This window comes from Oncorhynchus masou, chromosome 31, assembly GCF_036934945.1.
Source record: "Oncorhynchus masou masou isolate Uvic2021 chromosome 31, UVic_Omas_1.1, whole genome shotgun sequence".
NCBI lineage: Eukaryota > Metazoa > Chordata > Actinopteri > Salmoniformes > Salmonidae > Oncorhynchus > Oncorhynchus masou.
The window spans coordinates 71,345,008-71,365,762 of record NC_088242.1 but is presented as its reverse complement, the minus strand read 5'-3'; the positions used below and the strand labels follow the sequence as shown (position 1 = coordinate 71,365,762).

General features: G+C 44.7%; 1 protein-coding gene across 3 annotated transcripts in view; it reads left to right on the top strand.

Annotated features, from left to right (window-relative positions):
* Positions 1–19,039, top strand: part of LOC135524383 (transmembrane protein 266-like) — a 99,081-nt gene extending 80,042 nt beyond the window's left edge. For all 3 annotated transcript variants that reach the window (XM_064951858.1, XM_064951859.1, XM_064951857.1), the window contains 8 exons: positions 5,979–6,133; positions 7,301–7,374; positions 8,488–8,544; positions 10,890–11,028; positions 11,887–12,002; positions 14,146–14,338; positions 18,238–18,300; positions 18,402–19,039. In XM_064951858.1, coding sequence (XP_064807930.1) covers positions 5,979–6,133; positions 7,301–7,374; positions 8,488–8,544; positions 10,890–11,028; positions 11,887–12,002; positions 14,146–14,338; positions 18,238–18,300; positions 18,402–19,039 — 1,435 coding nt within the window. The remainder of the gene's footprint in view (positions 1–5,978; positions 6,134–7,300; positions 7,375–8,487; positions 8,545–10,889; positions 11,029–11,886; positions 12,003–14,145; positions 14,339–18,237; positions 18,301–18,401) is intronic.
* Positions 19,040–20,755: the final 1,716 nt, after the last annotated feature.

Genomic DNA, 20,755 nt, shown 5'->3' with positions numbered 1-20,755 from the left:
AGAGTAGGGCTGGCAAAAAATTCATTCGTTTTGGGGTTATGCTCAGGTAAAGCAATGTGGCTAATCAATACTTCCATATTTCCAAGTTCTATTCTTGAAGATCAAGGGGTATAACATTTATTGGAATGACTGGAATTCTGATAGACTTTTTAGGTTTTTAACGTAAAGATATAATTTAATCGTATTATTATATTTAGTAGAAAGCGATGGGTTAGAAGAAGCCAACATAACCAACCCAAAAATATATTTTTTTTTACATCCATATATGGCCAGCTATGTAAACTTTAACATTGATTTGTCCTGCAATAGATGTCATTCAATTGGTAATATACATGTTTGTCTTCTTCAAATACCTCTTAAGGCAAAAGTAATCTAAAAGTAACTGAATGTAATCAGATTACGTTACTGAGTTTGGGTAATCCTTAAATTACATTACTGATTACAATTTTGGACAGGTAACTAGTAACTGTGACAGATTACATTTAGAAAGTAATCAACTGTACCCAACTCTGCTGACATGAAAGTTAAAATGAACACAGATTATAGTGATATTATGTCTGATTTTCAAACAATTTAAAGTATGTTTAGCTAGTTGTAATCTAGAGCCAAGCGCGTTGAATTTTAATCTGAGGGTATCATGCTATTTATACACTTGTTGTATTATGCAAGATAACGTGACAACAACATTAATTTATGAGGCAGTCTGGACAGCGCAGGTGAGTGCAGATAGAGTAGGCAGAGCAAGTGTTTGGTGGTTGCATCCCTGTTCCACACCGTTATGTTAATTCATTCATATATGCAAATACACCCTGGTGTAGTTATGTAAATTAGGCACATATAATTGTCTTTATTTGAACGCAAAATACTTTACAAATACATGCTACAATGATAAAATGTATATATGAGTGCATTTACTGAATTAATATCAGGTGGATTAAAACAAATCTAAAAGTTTCTAGTATCTTTATCCATTGTCCGTTGCATGTATTTGATTTTTGGGAAAACCTTTTAACAATTTCAATGACTGTTGCTAGTGTGTGCGTGCGTGTAGATCTTGCCTGAAGTATTGCCTGTTCTATGTATGGGCTATGACCGGCTGAGACTGAGGGAATTTCCCTCTCTCACTCACAGTGTTTTACCACTGATACTACTTCACTTGCTCATAAATACTTAAAAGTCTTCAGTACTCCAGGTTTAAAATGATTTCCCCAAAATTAAGTTTCTGAGCTTCGAGTAATCCATCATGACCAATTGCAATGCTTCCAGACAGGGTTTCTCTTTACCATTTATTACATTAATGCCTTTCCTCCTGGCTGGAAGGATCACTTTAAATTAATTATGAAACCATACACATTAAATTAGCCTTTTTAATCCAGAACCCAACACCAGTGTTTCCTAGAAAAAAGTGCTGTGTTATAGTGTGCTACCCTTTCAAATAGCTGTGGCAGACAATAAATGCAGCCTGGTCTCAGTAGACGTAACATAGTCAACATCAATCCGGGACACTCAAATTAGTATGATATGTTACGTTTGGTATGGTTACATAAGACTGAAGGTTACTTAAGGCAAAAACGAAAGTTGGGTGTTTGGTCGGGGTGGATGGATGGATGTATTAAAGTGAACATCTAGCAACCCAAAGGCTGCGTGCTCTAATCTCATCACGGACAACTTCAGTATTTTAGCCAATTTGCAACTTTGCAATTGCTTGCTACTTTTTAGCTACTTAGCATGTTTAGGTAACCCTAACTCCTAACCCTAACCTTAACCCTAATCCCTAACCACTAGTGTTAGCCACCTAGCAATAGCCACCTAGCCATGTAGCTAACGTTAGCCACAACGAATTGGTGTACGTAACATATTGTACAGATTTCAATTCATAACATATCATACGTAATGAATGCTAGACATCCACAAATTAATACATACCATACGAAACGTAACATTTCATACTAATTGGAATGTCCCCGATATACGTTTACTATGTTACGTCTACCCTTGAGTCCAGGTTGATAAATGGAGTAGATATGTGTTACACATGTAAACATATTGTTTGTTTGGCTATTTACCACTGAACAAGTTTCAAATGTTATTAGTCGTATGTACAGGATACACATGGTATAGCCCGTCCAACTAAATTCTTACTTGCAGGTTTCTTCTCTACAATGCAACCACAATAAGAAATAATACAATATACAAATACGAACATAAAGTAAATGGTTCAGTAGAATATAATATTTTTTATAGCATAAGTATAAAACAGGGAGGCACAATTTATAGTCCAATAGTTACACATGTTTTCGGGGAGGGCGGATTGGGGGCATGTGTTTAAATTGTGCAGTATTTAGCAATAATAATACAAGTCTGGTTGCAGCAGTTGTAATGTGTGTGTAGCATGTTTACCGTGTGTGTGTGCATGTGTGTGCGCTTGAGTGTGTGCATGTGTGTTAAGGTGCGGACAGGCAGTGCAGGTGGTCAGTCCAGTTCAAGCGTTCAGCAGTCTGATGGCTGGTAAATAAAAACTGTTTCTGAGCCTGTTGGTATCAGACCTCATGCTGCGATACCGTCTGCTCAACGGTAAAGGGAATGAACACCTCATGGGTGGGGTCCTTGATGATGCCTCGGGCCTTCCTCGGGCAATGTTTTGAGTAGATGTCCTGGATGAGTGGGAGCACGGTCCCAGTGATGTACTGGGCCATCTTCACCTGGGCCTGGAAATTCCAATACCAGACCGTGATGCAACCCGGTCAGGACGCCTTCGATGGTGCAGCGGTAGTATTTGGAGAGGACCCGAGGTGGCATGCCAAATTTCTTTAGCCGCCTTAGGAAGTAGAGATGCTGTTACACCCTCTTGACGAGAGTGGTGGTGTTGTTGGTCCATGATAAGTCCTCGGTGATGTGATTCTCTCTACTGCAGTCCAGTTGATATGGATCGGGGTGTGTTCCCTCCTCTACTTCCAGAAGTCAATAATCAACTCCTTTATTTTGCTGATGTTGAGGAAGAGGTTGTTGTCCTGGAACTACATTGCCAGTTCACTTACCTCCTCCCTATAAGCTGACTTGTCCTTGTTGGTTATCAGTCCTACAACCAATATGTTGTCAGCAAACTTGATGATGGAGTTGATGGAGGGTCGTGCAAAGGAACACAGTCGTAGGTGAACAGGGAGTTCAGCAGAGGGACACACCCCTGAGGGTCCCCTGTGTTAAGAGTCAGTGTGGAGGAGTTGTTGTTGCCAATCCTCAAAGCCTGTGGTCTGCCTATCAGGAAGTCCAGAATCCAGTGGCAGAAATTGGTGTCCAGACCCAGGACTCTGAGCTTGTTGTCAGGCTTGAAGGGAACAATAGTGTTAAATGCTGAACTGTTGTCAATGAACAACATTCTCACATAGGTGTTCTCCGTTCATCTAGGGTTTTTGGTTGGGGTACAGAATGTCCGTATCGTTATTGTGGGTACAACATCATCAACACATTTCCTACTGATATCTGTGACTGACAATGTATATTCCTCAATATTTGATGGATGGGTCCTGATTGAAATATGTTTCAATCAGTATTCTCAAAACGGTCTTTCAGCATTGAGTCACACATGTAACGTGGGATACTGTCCCTACTGGCCAATGAATGTATTTTCTGCTATCACATAGAAGCCTCCTCTAATTCCCTGTCACCTCCAATGTTGAGCTCCTAATCTGTTGGCATGGCTTGGATCAGAGTGACAGGCAGTGGTGCAGTGGGTAGCAGTGTGTGCCAGTTAGCCCCTGGGAGTGCTCATTGACACAGCATGGCCCTACTCCAGCCCCCAGCCCCTCTGCAGATCTTGGCACCAGGTGGACAGGATATCCAGTCCTCCACCGGAGGTCCAGCTGTAGCCGCAAACTGGCTCATCTCACTGGGCCTCTCTCACTCTCTTGCTCTGGCTCCCCTTCCCCCCTCTCTCTTTTATCTCTCTACCCCTCTCTGCACAGCACCAGTGCCTTCAAAAATAACTGCCTCTCTGTCTGTTTGTCTGTTCTGTCCTGAAGCCTGGAAGTAGAATCTTTCTTCTTCTCTTGTGCTAAAAGACGGACATTGGCAATGGGATTTCTTCACTCGGGGACAGGTGACAATGACAAAGTGCTGTTTTTCAGAGGACATGCATCTTTCACTGTCTGCCCCTAAGAAGCTCTCTCACTAGAAATATCAGAGTAGTTTTGTCTGTGTAAAATACAGAGTAGTGACAGGGAGGGAAAGCCCTGTCTGCCTCCCACAGACCTGCCATTATTTATTGACCATAAATCTCTGGGAGCCTGTCTCCGGCCTAGCGTCTGGTAGGAGGGACCCAGAGGAGAGGATGGATTTAAGGTGGACACAATGTATCCAGACAAAGGCCTAACTCACCTGGGAAATGCCACTCTTATCTGCACACTGATGGAAATGCATGGCCGTTTAGATTTTAGGGGGAGGGGGATCACTGGAACCTACTGTCAGATCACTGGGGAATGGATGGCAGTGTGCATGAATGACTGACATAAGGGTCATGAGATGTAAAGGTGATATTACGGATCCGACCCACACCCTGTTACCACCTACTCCATCCCTGTCAGAAGAGAGAGAAAAAGAAAAACCCAGTAGTGTATGAATATTTTCATTGAAATCAGATGAAGCCATCATCATCCTGGAGGCAATCATATTTTTGGCTGTGAATGAGGAGAGATGAGGAGGAGGTCTGTGGCCTCCAGATGGTGTGGATACAGCCCCACTGAAGCCTTCTGAGAGCCACAAGATGAGGTCACACAGCCAGCATGAAGGTAGCTGGAACACAACACAACAGTCTGCTCCCAGAGGGATGAGGCACACTGAGCACAGAGATCTGGTTTGGAAATATCTTTATATCTCTAATTAAAGAGATCATAAAAAGTTTGAGTTCTATGGCTTCAACATACTGCTCAGCTCTCAAAACTGCCAAATACATCTTGTTTGTGAAGCTGAGTAAATATGGCCATGTGGTGAGTGGTGCCACAAGGCAAACACAAGCGCTGTGTGATTCTAGAGCACTAATTCTTCACAATGTTGTTTGAGTTTAGATTAAACTTTAGTTGGTCAATTCAACAAATGCTCAGACAAACATTGTCACAAATCAGTAGTATGTGTGTGTGGATGTGTAATATTGTGGTATTTGTGCCTGATTGGAACTGTGTCCTATGGTGTCTCAGAGTATAACACCAAGTATAAAGCACTTCTCAACGACTCCACTGTACTGTACTGTCTGTCATAGAGCAGAGGTTGGCAACTAGATTCAGCCTCTGGCCGATTCTTTTTTTTGTAATGTTTGTTTAAAAAAAAAACATACATAGACAAAAACAATAGTCCACTTAACATTTCCATACATTTCCACGTATATTAATGAAATCACAGGTGCTCAGACCCACATGTTCCCACCGTATCCACACCCAGTGCTGTTTGTCATGCTTGTAAGTCTCTGCCCCATAGGACTTCATATTGGGTTACGTTGTTTCTGTCTGTAAACAGATTTTTTTCAATATTTAAATCATGTCGAAGCAGATGGTCAGAAGGGCAGAACATAATTATCATTTGAACACTGCAAATTGACTACAACAAAGCCCAATAAGAGATTGCATTTGAAATTACCAATAATTTCATATCTTGATTACATTGAGGCAAGATCACAGATGTCTTTTTTTAATGAGTGGGAACACTTGGGAACAGACTTCCTAAATTAAACACATTTTTTGCTGAATTCCTGACAATTTTAATGTTTTTTTTAACATAATAAGTCATTTTTTTAAACGAAAAACTTTGAGGGAGCAAAGAAAATCACATGCAAGCTGGTTTTGGCCCACGGGCCGCCTGTTGGCGGTCCCTGACATAGAGGTTTGAAAGAGAACTAATAAATTTGAATACATGTCCTTCTCTGATTTGCATTTAATGGCATTCTCCTTTGTCTCTGCATTCCACCCCTCCCCCTGTCTCTCTGGTGTCAGGTCTAACTGGCTGAAGCCGTGCTGTGGGCGGAGGGCAGCCCCGTGGCAGGTGTGTCTGCTGAGCGCTGGCTTTAACTGTTTCGTGGTGGCCTGTGTCATCCTGGTGGTGGTGCTGCTGTGTCTGGAGCTGCTCATCGACACCAAGCTCCTGCAGTGTGAGTGACCCTGGAACTGTCTCTGTATTAGAACATGGATCTTCTGGACTTGTTTTCATGCAATGACCATTTAAAAGGGCTAACTTGTGATAGACTTCTGCAACTTAAACTGTCACAAAGATTGTGATGGCAGATACACAAAATGTGATTTGACCCCTATTGAAGTTAAGACATACAAAACAGCTGTGGTATAGTATGTTGGAATATACTGTACAATAATGCACATCTGCTGTTATGGATGTAGATCATATACTGTTTGATAATGCAGTGGCAGTGACAGGTCCAGGACCTGGGGCTGTGATCTCACCTCTCTATAAAAACAGTATAATGCAGTGACAGGTCCAGGACCTGTGATCTCTCCTCTCTATAAAAACAGTATAATGCAGTGACAGGTCCAGGACCTGTGATCTCTCCTCTCTATAAAAACAGTATAATGCAGTGACAGGTCCAGGACCTGTGATCTCTCCTCTCTATAAAACCAGTATAATGCAGTGACAGGTCCAGGACCTGGGGCTGTGATCTCTCCTCTATGATATCAGCCTCATTCGTAAGCACAGTGTCAGGTGGTCTAATGCCCCTGTGACCCATCTCACATGGAGATGACCCCATCTGCATCCTCTGGCTCTGGGGAGGGAGGTGTCCTCATCTATCATGGGGATAAGGTCAGGAGTCATCACCTCTATGGTGTCACAAGCTCTATGAAGGATGATACTGTAGGGCCTCCATCATGTCAATGTGGATGTATTTTAATGCATTCAAGTCTTTACAAGTCCCTGGAGGCAGATTTAAGAGACGGGACAGTTGGGAGGGAAGGATAAATGAATGGGGTGATTAAGGTTGTCTGTCTGCAGGGTGAATGTACGGAGAGAGGGAGGGATGGAGGAAGATGAACGGACTGATGGACAGATCAGTGAACACAGCAAACAAAGACAGATGGGAAGGGAGGTGGCGTGTGAAGAGGAATGCTGTAGTTGACAGCCAAATGCAGTATGATGCTGGCCACAATTAGGTGGATGAATAGACAGGCATTCAGACAAACCTGTGCATATGAGCGTGCGTGTGAATGTTTGTGTCCTTGCCTGTATGCCTGTGATTGTGTGTCCGTCTCCAGTATTTAACAAAGTTTCTGAACCTCTAAATGTTGTCTATTCTGTGCTGTCTTCATAGTTAACAACGCGTTGCTGTTTGCCAGCATTATCCACTGGATCAGCCTGGTCATTCTGTCTGTGTTCTTTGCTGAGGTGAGCCCCTCTCCCTTCTCTCTCCCCCACTGTGGCAGCAGGCTCACTTACAGCTGATGCAGCCAAGGGTTGATTTAATGCTATAGTGTGCAGTATGAGACAAAGGTGAGCTAGAGAGGTGCAGTGGTGTATCCTGATTACAACACCCTATTAAAGCCTGCCCTTTCCCCCATCAACACATTATCGACTTATTAGGGTTCAGTGAGATCCAGCAAGGTCTAAGCAAGTAATTTATTCATTAAAAAAAAAAAAAAAAGGGAAAAACAGCTAACTTCCAGTAATTCTACAAATTTTGTCAATGGACCGGAGAAAAATCAGTCAAATGTAAGAACAGTAGCTATTTATTTTGCTCCTCATGTTTGTTCACTGCATTACAGCCTCCTCTCTTTCACTCATTCCAATACAATTTGCCCTTCACATCTTGCTATGAGTGTTGGTTCCTCTTGATATATTGTGTCAATCCTCAACACAATCACTTTATGTCATATGCAGATAGAGCTTTTCCGCTGTACCGTAGATTTTAACTAACATTAGAGACTCAGGTAAATCGTATCGATTACCGTTTCCTCAGACATAGCAGCACTTATCTTCGTTATTCTCTGTTCATCAGTCTGCTGCTCCATTTGGTCGAGAGATGTGTTTTAGTTATCAATGAAAGCTAACTTTTAGTGATTCATGTAACTATTGGATGTGGCAGGGCAGCTTCATCGCAGGTGAAACCCTGAATCTGTGAAAAGAAGAGAAAAATAAGAGAAACATGGAAAAATCGAGGAAAAGAAAGGAGAGTAGTGCAGTAGCTTTCTGCAGCCCCTGCTGAGTCAGCTCTAGTGCAGGGTGCTGTGTGCATCTCTAATTGTTTGGATGAAATCCGACCGCTGTGGTAGTGAACTGGATTAATATAATGTCATTGATGAATTACCTGTGGATAGATGAAAGAAAACTGAATCACAACTGCAATTCACTTTTTCTGAGACATTAATGTTTTTAGGGGGATGTTTACATCTAAAGGATTAAATTAATTATATCGCTATGGTTCTCTCCGTCTCCCTTTTTTCCCTACCTCTCCCTCCCCCTCTTTCTTTCCCTACCTCTCCCTCCCCCTCCCCCTCTCAGACGGTGTTTAGGATTGTGGTGCTGGGGATCTGGGATTACATTGAGAACAAAGTGGAGGTAAGCTCCCTGGAGGGCCATTAGTCCTGAGGTGGGGCTCTGAACACCCCACCACTTCCACTGCAATGTCATTCTCCCAATGTCAGACCTCAGCCTGGAAACCACCCACAGACCTGGAGGAACGAACTGTACTGGAACACTCACTGACACAGGGAGATGTTCATGTTTTTTCATTCACATATTTAAAAAAAAAGGATGTCTCCATTGTCTGCTTGCTAATTGTAACGGTTGTCTTGGATGGAAGAAGGAGAGGACCAAAGCGCAGCGTGGTTAGTGTTCATCCTAATTTCATAATCATCAAAAACTGAACACTTCAGATTACAAAACAACAAAAGTGACAACCGAAACAGTTCTATCTGGTGCAGACACACAAAGACTGAAAACAACCACCCACAAACCCCAACAGAAAACAGGCTACCTAAATATGGTTCCCAATTAGAGACAATGACTAACACCTGCCTCTGATTGAGAACCATATTAGGCCAAACAAGAAACCCAACCTAGAAACACAAAACATAGAATTACCCACCCAACTCAAGTCCTGACCAACTAAAACAAAGAAATAACACAAGAACTAGGGTCAGAACGTGACAGTACCCCCCCAAGGTGCGGGCCCCGGACGCAAAACCTGAACCTATAGGGGAGGGTCTGGGTGGGCATCTGTCCGCGGTGGCGGCTCTGACGCTGGACGTGGACCCCACTCCACCATAGTCTTAGTCCGCTTCTGTGGCCTCCTAGGAACGGCGCCCCTCGCCGCCGACTATGGCCTGGGAACCCTAATAAATGGGCCCACAGGACTGAGGGACACCTCTGGACTGAAGGACGCCTCTGGACTGAACAAACTCCTCCGGACTGAGGGGCAGCTCAGGACTGAGGGGCAGCTCAGGACTGAGGGGCAGCTCAGGACTGAGGGGTAGCTCAGGACTGAGAGGCAGCTCCAGACTGAAGGGCACCTCCGGCTGACTGGTGGCTCTGGCAGCTCCTGGCTGGCTGACGGCTCTGGCAGCTCCTGGTTGGCTGACGGCTCTGGCAGCTCAGGACAGACGGGAGACTCTTGCGCCTCATGACAGACGGGAGACTCTGGCGGCTCAGGACAGACGGGAGACTCTGGCGGCTCAGGACAGACGAGGCGCACTGTAGGCCTGGTGCGTAGTGCCGGCACTGGTGGTACCGGGCTGGGAACACACACCTCTGGACGAGTGCGAGGAGCAGGAACAGAACACCCCGGGTTGTGAAGATACTCTGGAGACCTGGTGTGTATAGCCGGCATCAATTGTTCCGGAACTTTAACACGTCTCGGGATGAGTATTAGGAACTGACACGTGGCAACAGACAACTAACACGCTCCTCAGGGTGAATGCCGTGCATACTACGCCAAACCAACGGCTCTCTCTCTTCACTCTCCTCCAATTTTATCAACAACTCCTCGAATGTCTCATAATCTCCCCTCCATTCACTCTCCTCCAATTTGTCCAATAACTCCTCAACATTCTCAGACTCACACCTCAACTACGCCGACTGCTCTGATTCCACCCTCGGCTCCTTACGGTAAGCACGGGAAGTTGGCACAGGTCTCCTACCTGGCTTCGCCACACTCCCTGTTTGCCCCCCCCCAATACGTTTTTGGGGCTGCCTCTCGGGCTTCCAGCCGCTCTGCCGTGCTAGCTCCTCATAATGCCGCCTCTCTGCTTTTGCTGCCTCCAGCTCTGCTTTGGGGCGGCGATATTCCCATGGCTCTGCCCAGGGTCCTTTGCCGTCCAATTCGTCCTCCAATGTCCATTCCTCCTTCTCGCGCTGCACCTGCTGCCGCTGCCTGTTTCCACGCTGCTCAGTCCTTTTTTGGTGGGTGGTTCTGTAATGGTTGTCGTCTGGAGATAGAGAGGTCCAAAGCGCAGCGTGGTTAGTGTTCATCTTTTTAATGGAAAACTGAACACTTCAAAAACACTAAACAACAAAGTGACAACCGAAACAGTTCTATCTGGTGCAGACACACAAAGACTGAAAACAACCACCCACAAACCCCAACAGAAAACAGGCTACCTAAAAATGGTTCCCAATCAGAGACAATGACTAACACCTGCCTCTGATTGAGAACCATATCAGGCCAAACAAGAAACCCAACCTAGAAACACAAAACATAGAATACCCACCCAACTCACGTCCTGACCAACTAAAACAAAGAAATAACACAAATCAAATCAAATTGTATTTGTCACATACACATGGTTAGCAGATGTTAATGCGAGTGTAGGGTCAGAACGTGACACTAATATTCTTTGTTTGTGTGTGGTGTGTTCCTGTCTGTGTGTGTTCATGCTTGTGTGTGCATGTGCGTGTGTGTGTAGGTGTTTGATGGTGCAGTCATAGTGCTGTCGCTGGCCCCCATGGTGGCCTCAACGGTGGCCAACGGCCCCAGCAGCCCCTGGGACGCCATTGGCCTCATCATCACCCTGCGCATCTGGAGGATCAAGAGGATAATCGACGGTGAGGCTAGGAGGGCCACAGGGGGTGGAGGAGGCATTGGGTGTAGTTTCCTCTGTATCATGTCCTTTACTGTCAGGTTGCAGAGATGCAGCAACAATATTTCTGCAGCTCCACCCCTATGGATGACATCATCATCCCAACCTGCTTTTTGCTGAGCTTTACAGAGCATTTTTTGCCATGCTTATTACAAACTGCAATTAATACTTGCTTTACAACACAATGACAAATACATACATCATCTGCTACAGATACACACGTTGTACTAACTCTAAATTGATTATTTTACAAGAATGTTACGCCCTCTTGTGGTGGTTCTGTGTTCAGCTAATGATTAGCACAAACACATTCGGTTAACCCCATGCTTCAACCTATGTATTTATAGCCACTATGCTGCATCAGTTGGGCTACAGGTGATATTGCTTATTGTTAAATAACACACCATCCTGATAATATGGACCAATATGTTGTTAGGCAAAATATTATTTAGGGGAGGGGGGTATATTTTAAGGGTGTCACCATAATTTTATTTGAATTATTTTGCAGTAGAAAAGTCACCAGGGCTGCGTTCAGTACGATAAAGTGTAATGCAACGTTCAATTAAACGGAAATGGTGCCTTTCTGAACGACCAGTTGAAAAACAGGGAGGGGTTGGGTTGTGGGTTCAACATGCACCGCTGCCCTTCAAATACGTCAGTCATTGCTTCAAGCCACACTCTGCCACACCCACCAAATGGAGCAAACGTAGGCTACCTCAAAGCCTCAAATCAAATGGGGCCTACTACAGATATATAAAATAAAGTTGTATCCGTGTGAATACTTTTACCCCTACATAGCAGTCTGTCCTGTGTTCTGTCCCAGCCTACGTGCTGCAGGTGAAGGTGGAGATGGAGATGGAGATCCAGCAGTATGAGAAGGCCAAGGCTGTCAGGGAGGAGCAGCTGGAGAGACTTACCCAGATCTGCCAGGAGCAGGCAGTATGTTCACACACCTCCTACATACTGACCCTGCCTGTCATACACATCTCCATCCAGCAGAAGGCAGCAACTTGCCAAGAATGAAAAGACGTTCATTTCCAATACCTTTTGTATAGATTTGAGAAAACAAAACACATTCAAATCCAAACATTCATGTGCGGAATAACCAAAAATTTAATCTGAATAGGGTCACACTGACCCTTGAACACATAAATACATTACGTATCCTTAGGAGGAGCTAGTATCAGGTCCTGTATTCAGTCAATGTTTCACAACGTTCCTGTTATTCCCATCCTGGCGTTTACATTCAGAAAAAGGATCCAGTCACATTTGTACACATATGTAATATAGCAAAGCTTGACTGAAGAGGGCATTCGGTGCATTCGAAAAGTATTCAGACCCCTTGACTTTTTCCACATTTTGTTAGTTACAGCATTAGTCTAAAATAGATTAAATAGTTTTTTCCCACTCATCAATCTACACACAATACCCCATAATCACAAAGCAAAAACAGTTTTGTAGAAATTTTAGCAAATGTATTTCAAAAAATAAAAATAAAAATATCACATTTACTTAAGTATTCAGACCCTTTACTCAGTACTTTGTTGAAGCACCTTTGGCAGCTATTACAGCATTGAGTCTTCTTGGGTATGACGCTACAAGCTTGGCACACCTGTATTTGGGGAGTTTCTCCCATTCTTCTCTGAAGATCCTCTCAAGCTCAGGTTAGGTTGGATGTGGAGCGTCACTGATCATCTATATTCAGGGCTCTCCAGAGTAGTTCGATCTGGTTCAAGTCCGGGTTCTGGCTGGGCCACTCAAGGACATTCAGAGACTTGTCCCCGAAGCCACTCCTGGGTTGTCTTGGATTTGTGCTTAGAGTCATTGTGCTGTCAGAAGGTCAACATTTGACCCAGTCTGAGGTCCTGGGCAGTCTGGAGCAGGTTTTCATCAAGGATCTCGCTGTACTTTGCTCCGTTCATCTTTCCCTCGATCCCGTCTCCCAGTCCCTGACACTGAAAAAACATCCCCACAGCATGACGCTGCCATCACCATGCTTAGCCATAGGGATGGTGCCAGGTTTCCTCCAGACGTGACACTTGGCATTCAGGCCAAAGAGTTCAATCTCTGAGTGTCCAGGCTTTTTTTCCCGCAAACTCCAAGTGGGCTGTCATGTGCCTTTTACTGAAGAGTGGCTTCAGTCTGGCCACTACCATAAAAACCTGATTGGTGGTGTGCAGCAGAGATGATTGTCCTTCTGGAAGGTTCTCCCATCTCACCTTCCTGACCAAGGCCCTTCTCCCCCGATTGCTCAGTTTGGCTGGGAAGTCAGCTCTAGGAAGAGTCTTGCTGGTTCCAAACTTCTTCCATTTAAGAAAGATGGATGCCACTGTGTTCTTGAGAACCTTCAATGCTGCAGAAATGTTTTTGTACCCTTCCGTAGATCTGTGCCTCGACACAATCCTGTCTCGTAGCTCGACGGGCTATTCCTTCGACCTCACGGCTTAGTTTTTGCTTTGACATGCACTGTCAACTGTGGGACCTTACTTAGACAGGCAATTGCCTTTCCAAATCATGTCCTATCAATTAAATTTACCACAGGTGGACTCCAAGTTGTAGAAACATCTCAAGGATGATCAATGGAAACAGGATTCACCTGAGCTCAATTTCCTATAGCAAAGCCTCTGAATACTCAATTAAATAAGATATTTCTGTTGTTTTCTTATAAATTAGCAAAAACTTCTAAAAACCTGTTTTCGCTTTGTCCTTTTGGGTTATTGTGTGTAGATTGATGAGGATTTTTATTTATTTAATCCATTTTAGAATAAGGTTGTAACGTAACAAAATGTGGAAAAAGTCAAGGGGTCTGAATACCTTCCGAATGCACTCTTATTGTAAAGTATGTGTTCAAAGATCAGTGTGACACAACCCAGGGTGTGTCAATAAAGCCAACACCGTTAAGCAAGAGACCAGGTGTGTAGCTATTTGATTAAGTACAGTGGGTGGCCTTTAGCATGGTGGATGGATATGAGAGCCAGAGCTCTTAAAGGTTATTCAGGTGTTTCAGTGTAAGGATGTATGTACTGTATGCATCTCTTTCTCTTTCTCTCTCTCTCTCTCTCTCTCTCTCTCCCTCCCTCAGTTTGAGATCAGGCAGCTGCGGGCCCATCTGGCTCAGCAGGATTTGGACCTGGTAGCAGAGCGAGAGGCTGCCATGCAGATTCACCATGTGTGGGGCAAGCAGAGCAGTATCTTTCAGGAGGTGGACGGCCTAGCCCCTACGGGCCCCGAGCAGCGCAGCCAGGCTAAAGCCAGGGAGGCAGCGGGCCATAGAGGTACCACACCCTGATCCTATATCCACACCAATTACTGTAGTAGTACTTCAGAACACAGCAGATTGCCTTATTGAGATAGAACCATATGAGACTGTTTTCTCTCTATGGATTGCCTGCTGGCTGTGGTTTCTAACCAAAGAGGGTCTCTCTTGAAGCCAGGGAAATAGATAGATGCTCTTGCCATGTCACATCAGATTTTCCATGCAAAGTGGTTGAATGAAGAGAGTGCTCTGTGCTTTGGGTCACGTAGTTGTTACAGAGTGGTTGAAAATATGTGCTCAGTTCACCTTGAAACCCCCAAAAAATAAACATCTAACAAACCTCACCATGTTCCAGGGAGGATATAATTGACAAATAAAACGTTATTTGTCACATGTGCAGAGTACAACAAGTGTAGACCTTAGAGTGAAATGCTTCCTTACAAGCCCTTAACCAACAATGCAATTTTAAGAAAAATACGTGTTAAGTAAAAAATAGATAAGTAACAAATAAGAAATAAAAGTAACAAATAATTACAAAGTGACAGTAAAATAACAATAGCGAGACTATGTACAAGGGCTACCGGAACAGAGCCAATGTGCCAGGGCACCGGTTAGTCGAGGTAATTGAGGTAATGTTATGTACATGTAGATAGAGTTATTAAAGTGACTATGCATAGATAATAAACTTGAAAATAGCAGCAGCGTAAAAGGGGGCGGGGGGATATGCAAATAGTCTGGGTAGCGATTTGATTAGCTGTACAGAAGTCTTATGGCTTGGGGGTAGAAGCTTTCCGTGCAGTAGCAGAGAGAACAGTCTATGTCTAGGGTGGCTGGATTTTTAGGGCCTTCCTCTGACACCGCCTGGTATAGAGGTCCTGGATGGCAGGAAGCTTGCCCCCAGTGATGTACTGGGCCATACGCACTACCCTCTGTAGTGCCTTGCAGTCGGAGGCCGAGTAGTTGCCATACCAGGCAGTGATGCAACCAGTCAGGATGCTCTTGATGGTTCAGCTGTAGAACTTTTTGAGGATCTGAGTACCCATGCCAAATCTTTTCAGTCTCCTGAGGGGCAATAGGTTTTGTCGTGCCCTCTTCACGACTGTCTTGGTGTACTTGGACCATGATAGTTTGTTGGTGATGTGGACACAAAGGAACTTGAAGCTCTCATCTCCACAACAGCCTAGTCGATGAGAATGTGGGCGTGCTCTGTCCTCCTTTCCTGTCCACAATAATTTCCTGACTTGATGACGGAGAGGTTGCTGTCCTGGCACTACACAGCCAGGTCTCTGACCTCCTCCCTATTGGCTCATCTCATTGTTGTCGGTGATCAGGCCTACCACTGTTGTGTCTTCAGCAAACTTAATGATGGTGTTGGAGTCTTGCCTGGCCATGCAATCATGAGTGAATAGGGAGTACAGGAGGGGACTGAGCATGCACCCCTGAGGGGCCCTTGTGTTGAGGATCAGCGTGGTGGATGTGTTGTTACCTACCCTTACCACCTCAGGGCGGCCCGTCAGGAAGTCGAGGATCCAGTTGCAGAGGGAGGTGTTCAGTCCCAGGGTCCTTAGCTTAGTGATGAGATTTGAGGGCACTATTGTGTTGAATGCTAAACTGTAGCCAATGAATAGCATTCTCACATAGGTGTTCCGTTTTTCCAGGTGGTAAAGGGCAGTGTGGAGTGCAATAGAGATTGCATCATATGTGTATCTGTTGGGGCGGTATTCAAATTGGAGTGGGTCTACGGTTTCTGGGAAAATGGTGTTGATGTGGGCCATGACCAGCATTTCAAAGCACTTCATGGCTACAGATGTGAGTGCTACGGGTCGGTAGTCATTTAGGCAGGTTACCTTAGTGTTCTTGGGCACAGGAACTATTGTGGTCTGCTTGAAACATGTTGGTATTACAGACTCAGACAGGGAGAGATTTATAAAATGTCAGTGAAGACACTTGCCAGTTGGTCAGCGCATGCTCGGAGTACACATCCTGGTTAACCGTCTGGCCCTGCGGCCTTGTGAATGTTGACCTGTTTAAAGGTCTTACTCACATCGGCTACGGAGTGTGATCACACAGTCGTCCGGAACAGCTGATGCTCTCATGCATGTTTCAGTGTTACTTGCCTCGAAGCCAGCAAGTTTGCAAGCCCTGCCACATCCGACGAGCGTCTGAGCCGTTGCAGTACAATTCGATCTTAGTCCTGTATTGACGCTTTGCCTGTTTGATGGTTCCTCGGAGAGCAATGCGGGATTTCTTATAAGCTTCTGGGTTAGAGTCCCGCTCCTTGAAAGTGGCAGCTCAGTGCGGATGTTGCCTGTAATCCATGGCTTCTGGTTGGGGTATGTACGTACAGTCACTGTTGGGACAGTGTCATCGATGCACTTATTGATGAAGCCAGTGACTGATGTGGTGTAATCCTCAATGCCGTCGGAAGAATCCCAGAACATATTCCAGTCCGGAAAAGACTACAGGAAAAGACTTGGAAATTACGCTCGAACAACATGCTGATAGAGGCCGAGTAGTGTGGGACCTCTGAGTCTGAGACCTAAGTGCTATTGGAGTGCTGTTTTGAATGAGTAGTGCTGTTTGGACAATATCCTCTGTGTAAATATACCTGTAAACAATACACCAAGAGATCGGTTTAATATGATGAGCCACTTTTGTATGAAGACTATGGCGTCGAACTTAATCTGGAATTCAATCAGATCGCAGGCTAAAGGCATTGTTTCTTTTAAAGGAAATGTCTGATGTACGTATGCAGCATGACTGGAAACTCCAAGAATGTGGGAACATTGCCTTTAAAAGCCGAAATGCCTATCACCTGCGATCGGATTGAATCCCGGCCTTAGATATAATGAGGAGAACATCTGATACTGTAAACCTACTGTTTGATTTCCATGTATCAGGAGACAGAGGGCAGGGTGACTGGCATGCTGACATGGGGGTACTGAAATATTGTCAAAACATACTTATTCAAAACACTCCAAGGAGCCATACACCTTTCAAAGGGTGACAGATCATAAGTTACAAGAGGTAGAGGAACAAAGCACTGTCAGTACTGTATTCTCAGGGAGAAATACAGAGCCCATTCCTTAAGTAAAGATCTAAATCACCATGCTTCTCTCTCTGCTATATATTGGAGGTTTCACAGAGAGGCGGTGTGTCAGACTACAGTATTTTAAGTGCTCATGTGTTATTAATCACAGAGTGATCGTCTCTGCCGCTGCATTTTAGGCCAAGCATTGACTTTCCTCTTGGGACAGTCTTAAAATAAATATTTGAAGAAGAAGCAAATATAACCCATAACTATCTGCAGGGAACAGGGATGGCACTTAGAGGGACGTAAACTGTGACAGGTCAAGCAAGCCAGTCACAGGCTCTGCTACCCACCATCTTACCACTGCTCACCTCTTCTCTGGTAATTCAGGTATAATGAGCATTATAAACCAGGTAGTTTGGGTCAAGGATGCTGATTGGCTGAAAGCCATGGTATAGTTAAGCAATAAGGCACGAGGGGGTGTGGTATATGGCCAATATACCATGGCTACCCACTCCGCGTTGTGTCGTACATAAGAACAGCCCTTAGCCGTGGTATGTTAGATATATACTGCACCTTCTCGGGCCTTATTGCTTAATTCTACCGTAGTCTGACCGCAATCTATGTATGATGTCTAAATCATTCACAACCACTGCTATCACCTACAATGGGTAGGACACAAAAAATCTGCAGCTCATCACTGAACTTCAGCAGCATGCTTTTATGGTGGTTGGTGCCGTTACAGTTCATCATTCTGGTCAGAAATATCTGACTGATGCATGCTGGGAAACTTTTACACAACAAACACAGGAATAGATAAGGGTACCAAACATCCAACTCATTTGATTGTTTTAGAGAAAGAGTGCATAGTTTCTTATTTCTTTCAGATCATGTTGTTCAAGACGACATGAACAACTACATCAGCCAGTACTACAGTGAGGCAAGCAGTGGTAAGAATAAACAATACTTCCCACTCTGACACATTTGTTTCTGTCCTTTATTTCACAGTCAGTCAGCAGTATTGTGATGCGTCCAAAATGTTTTCTTGTAGATATTGGAATCCCAGATCCAGCTCGTGTCATCACCACAGCCATAGACATCCATCTTCCCAACAATCCCAGCCAGCAGCCCTCGTCTCTGGTGAGTGCAGACGCAGCGTCCAGCTGCCTGCAGCCGACAGGCGGCTCTGTGAGCAGGGCCTCCAACGCCACCATGTCCCACTCCAGCTTCAGTGCCCGCCAGCACAGCATCAGCAGCCACACCCTTGGCTCCACCACCGACTGCAGCTCCACCGTCCGTGAGGCTTCCACCTCCACAGACTCCTACAGTGGCCAGCGCTGTTACCCCCCACCCTACTGCAGCCCCCTGGCTCTGGGCACACAGCCTGGCCCCAGAGGACACCCCAGCGCCGTGGTGCAGGAGTTGCTCTCCTCTCTGTCTGAGGACTCCTGTCTGGGCCAGAAGGGCCTGGACCCTGTCAATCTCAAACTGCCCAGCCCTGCTGGCTCCACCAAGACCAGCCCTGAGCTGGAGCACAGGCTCAACATCTACAACAAGAGGAACCAGGAGAGCCGGGGAGGCTTCCACACCAAGCCCCTCATCCACCTGCAGGCCAGTGAGCCCTTCATGGAGGAGAAGTACAGGCTGTCTCAGGCAGATGCCCCCGTCAACCGTCTGCCTGAGACATAGGAAAGGGCTACAGGGGTACTGTAACTCTGACAGCACTGACTCACTCCTCAAAGACCCTCCTGAAACTCAATAACACTAAAGACATGCACTCAGAGGCCTCCTCAACTGGCATACAGCCATCCTCCTCATCGCCAAAAGCACCCTGGAACTGTGAATGGCGGCTTCGCCAGCAACGCACATCTTCCATGGAGTACACTAAGGCAGTTTAGTGAACACGCAATGAACATTATCAGGAATTGACACAATAAATTAGTATATGAACAAGTCACCAAAATAAACCAGCAATGGAGCATTAGCTCCAGCTATGAGACAGCAGGGCTCTGCAGAAATGGGACTGGCTCTGATGCTTTTACAGTGCCTTCGGAAAGTATTTACACCCCTTGACTTTTTTTCACATTTTGTTGCGTCATTGGCCTACACACAATACCCCATAATGTCAGAGTGGAATTCTGTTTTTAGACATTTTTACAAATGAATGACAAATGAAAAGCTAACATTTCTTGAGTCAATAAGTTTTCAACCCCTTTGTTATGGCAAGCTTAAATAAATTCAGGAGTAAAAAATTTCTTAATAAGTTGCATGGACTCACTGTGTGCAATTATAGGTGTTTAACATGATTTTTGAATGACTACCTCATCTCTGTATCCCAGATACAGATCATTGTAAATTTCAAATGGATTCAACCACAAAGACCAGGGAGGTTTTTCAATGCCTCGCACAGAAGGGCACTTATTGGTAGATGGGGGAAAAAAAAGCAAAAAAGCAGACATCGAATATCCCTTTGAGCATGGTGAAGTTATAAATTATGCCAATGGTGACTTTAAAACAGTTAGTTTAATGGCTGTGATAGAAAACTGAGGATGAATTAACAACATTGTAGTTACTCCACAATACTAATCTAAGTGATAGAGTTAAAAGAAAGCATGTACAGAATACTAAAACAAGCATTCTGTTAAGGCACTAAAGTAAAACTGCAAAAAATGTGGCAAAGAAATTAACTTCATGTCCTGAACACAAAGCATTATGTTTGGGCCAAATATATCATCATCATCGTCGTCGTGTACCATCATTCATATTTTCAAGCATGGTGGTGACTGCATCATGTTATGAGTATGCTGTCATCGGCAAGGATGAGGGAGTTTAGGATAAAAATGAACAGAAAAGAGCTAAGCACAGGCAAAATCCTAGACGAAAACCTGGTTCAGTCTGCTTTCCAATCAGACATTGGGAGACATTCACTTTTCAGCAGGACAACAACCTAAAACAAAGCCAAATATACACTGGAGTTGCTTACCAAGACAACATTGAATGTTCCTGGGCGGCCTAGTTACAGTTTTGACTTAAAATCGGCTTGAAGATCTATGGCAAGACGTGAACATGGATGTCTAGCAATGATCAACAACCAACTTGACAGAAAAACTGGCCTTCTTTAGACTAGTTGAGTATCTGGAGCATCAGCATTTGTTGGTTCGATTACAGGCCCCAAAAGGCCATAAACAATGACCTTTCTTCTGAAACTCATCAGTATATTCTTGTTCTGAGAAATTAAGGCTATTCCAAGCGAGAAATTGCCAAGAAACTGAAGATCTCGTACAACGGGGTGTACAACTCGCTTCACAGAACAGCGAAAACTGGCTCTACCCAGGTTTCGACTGACGAGTTTCAGAAGTTCTTTGTTTCTGGCCATGTGTGTAGATGGGTGAGAGAAAATAAGTA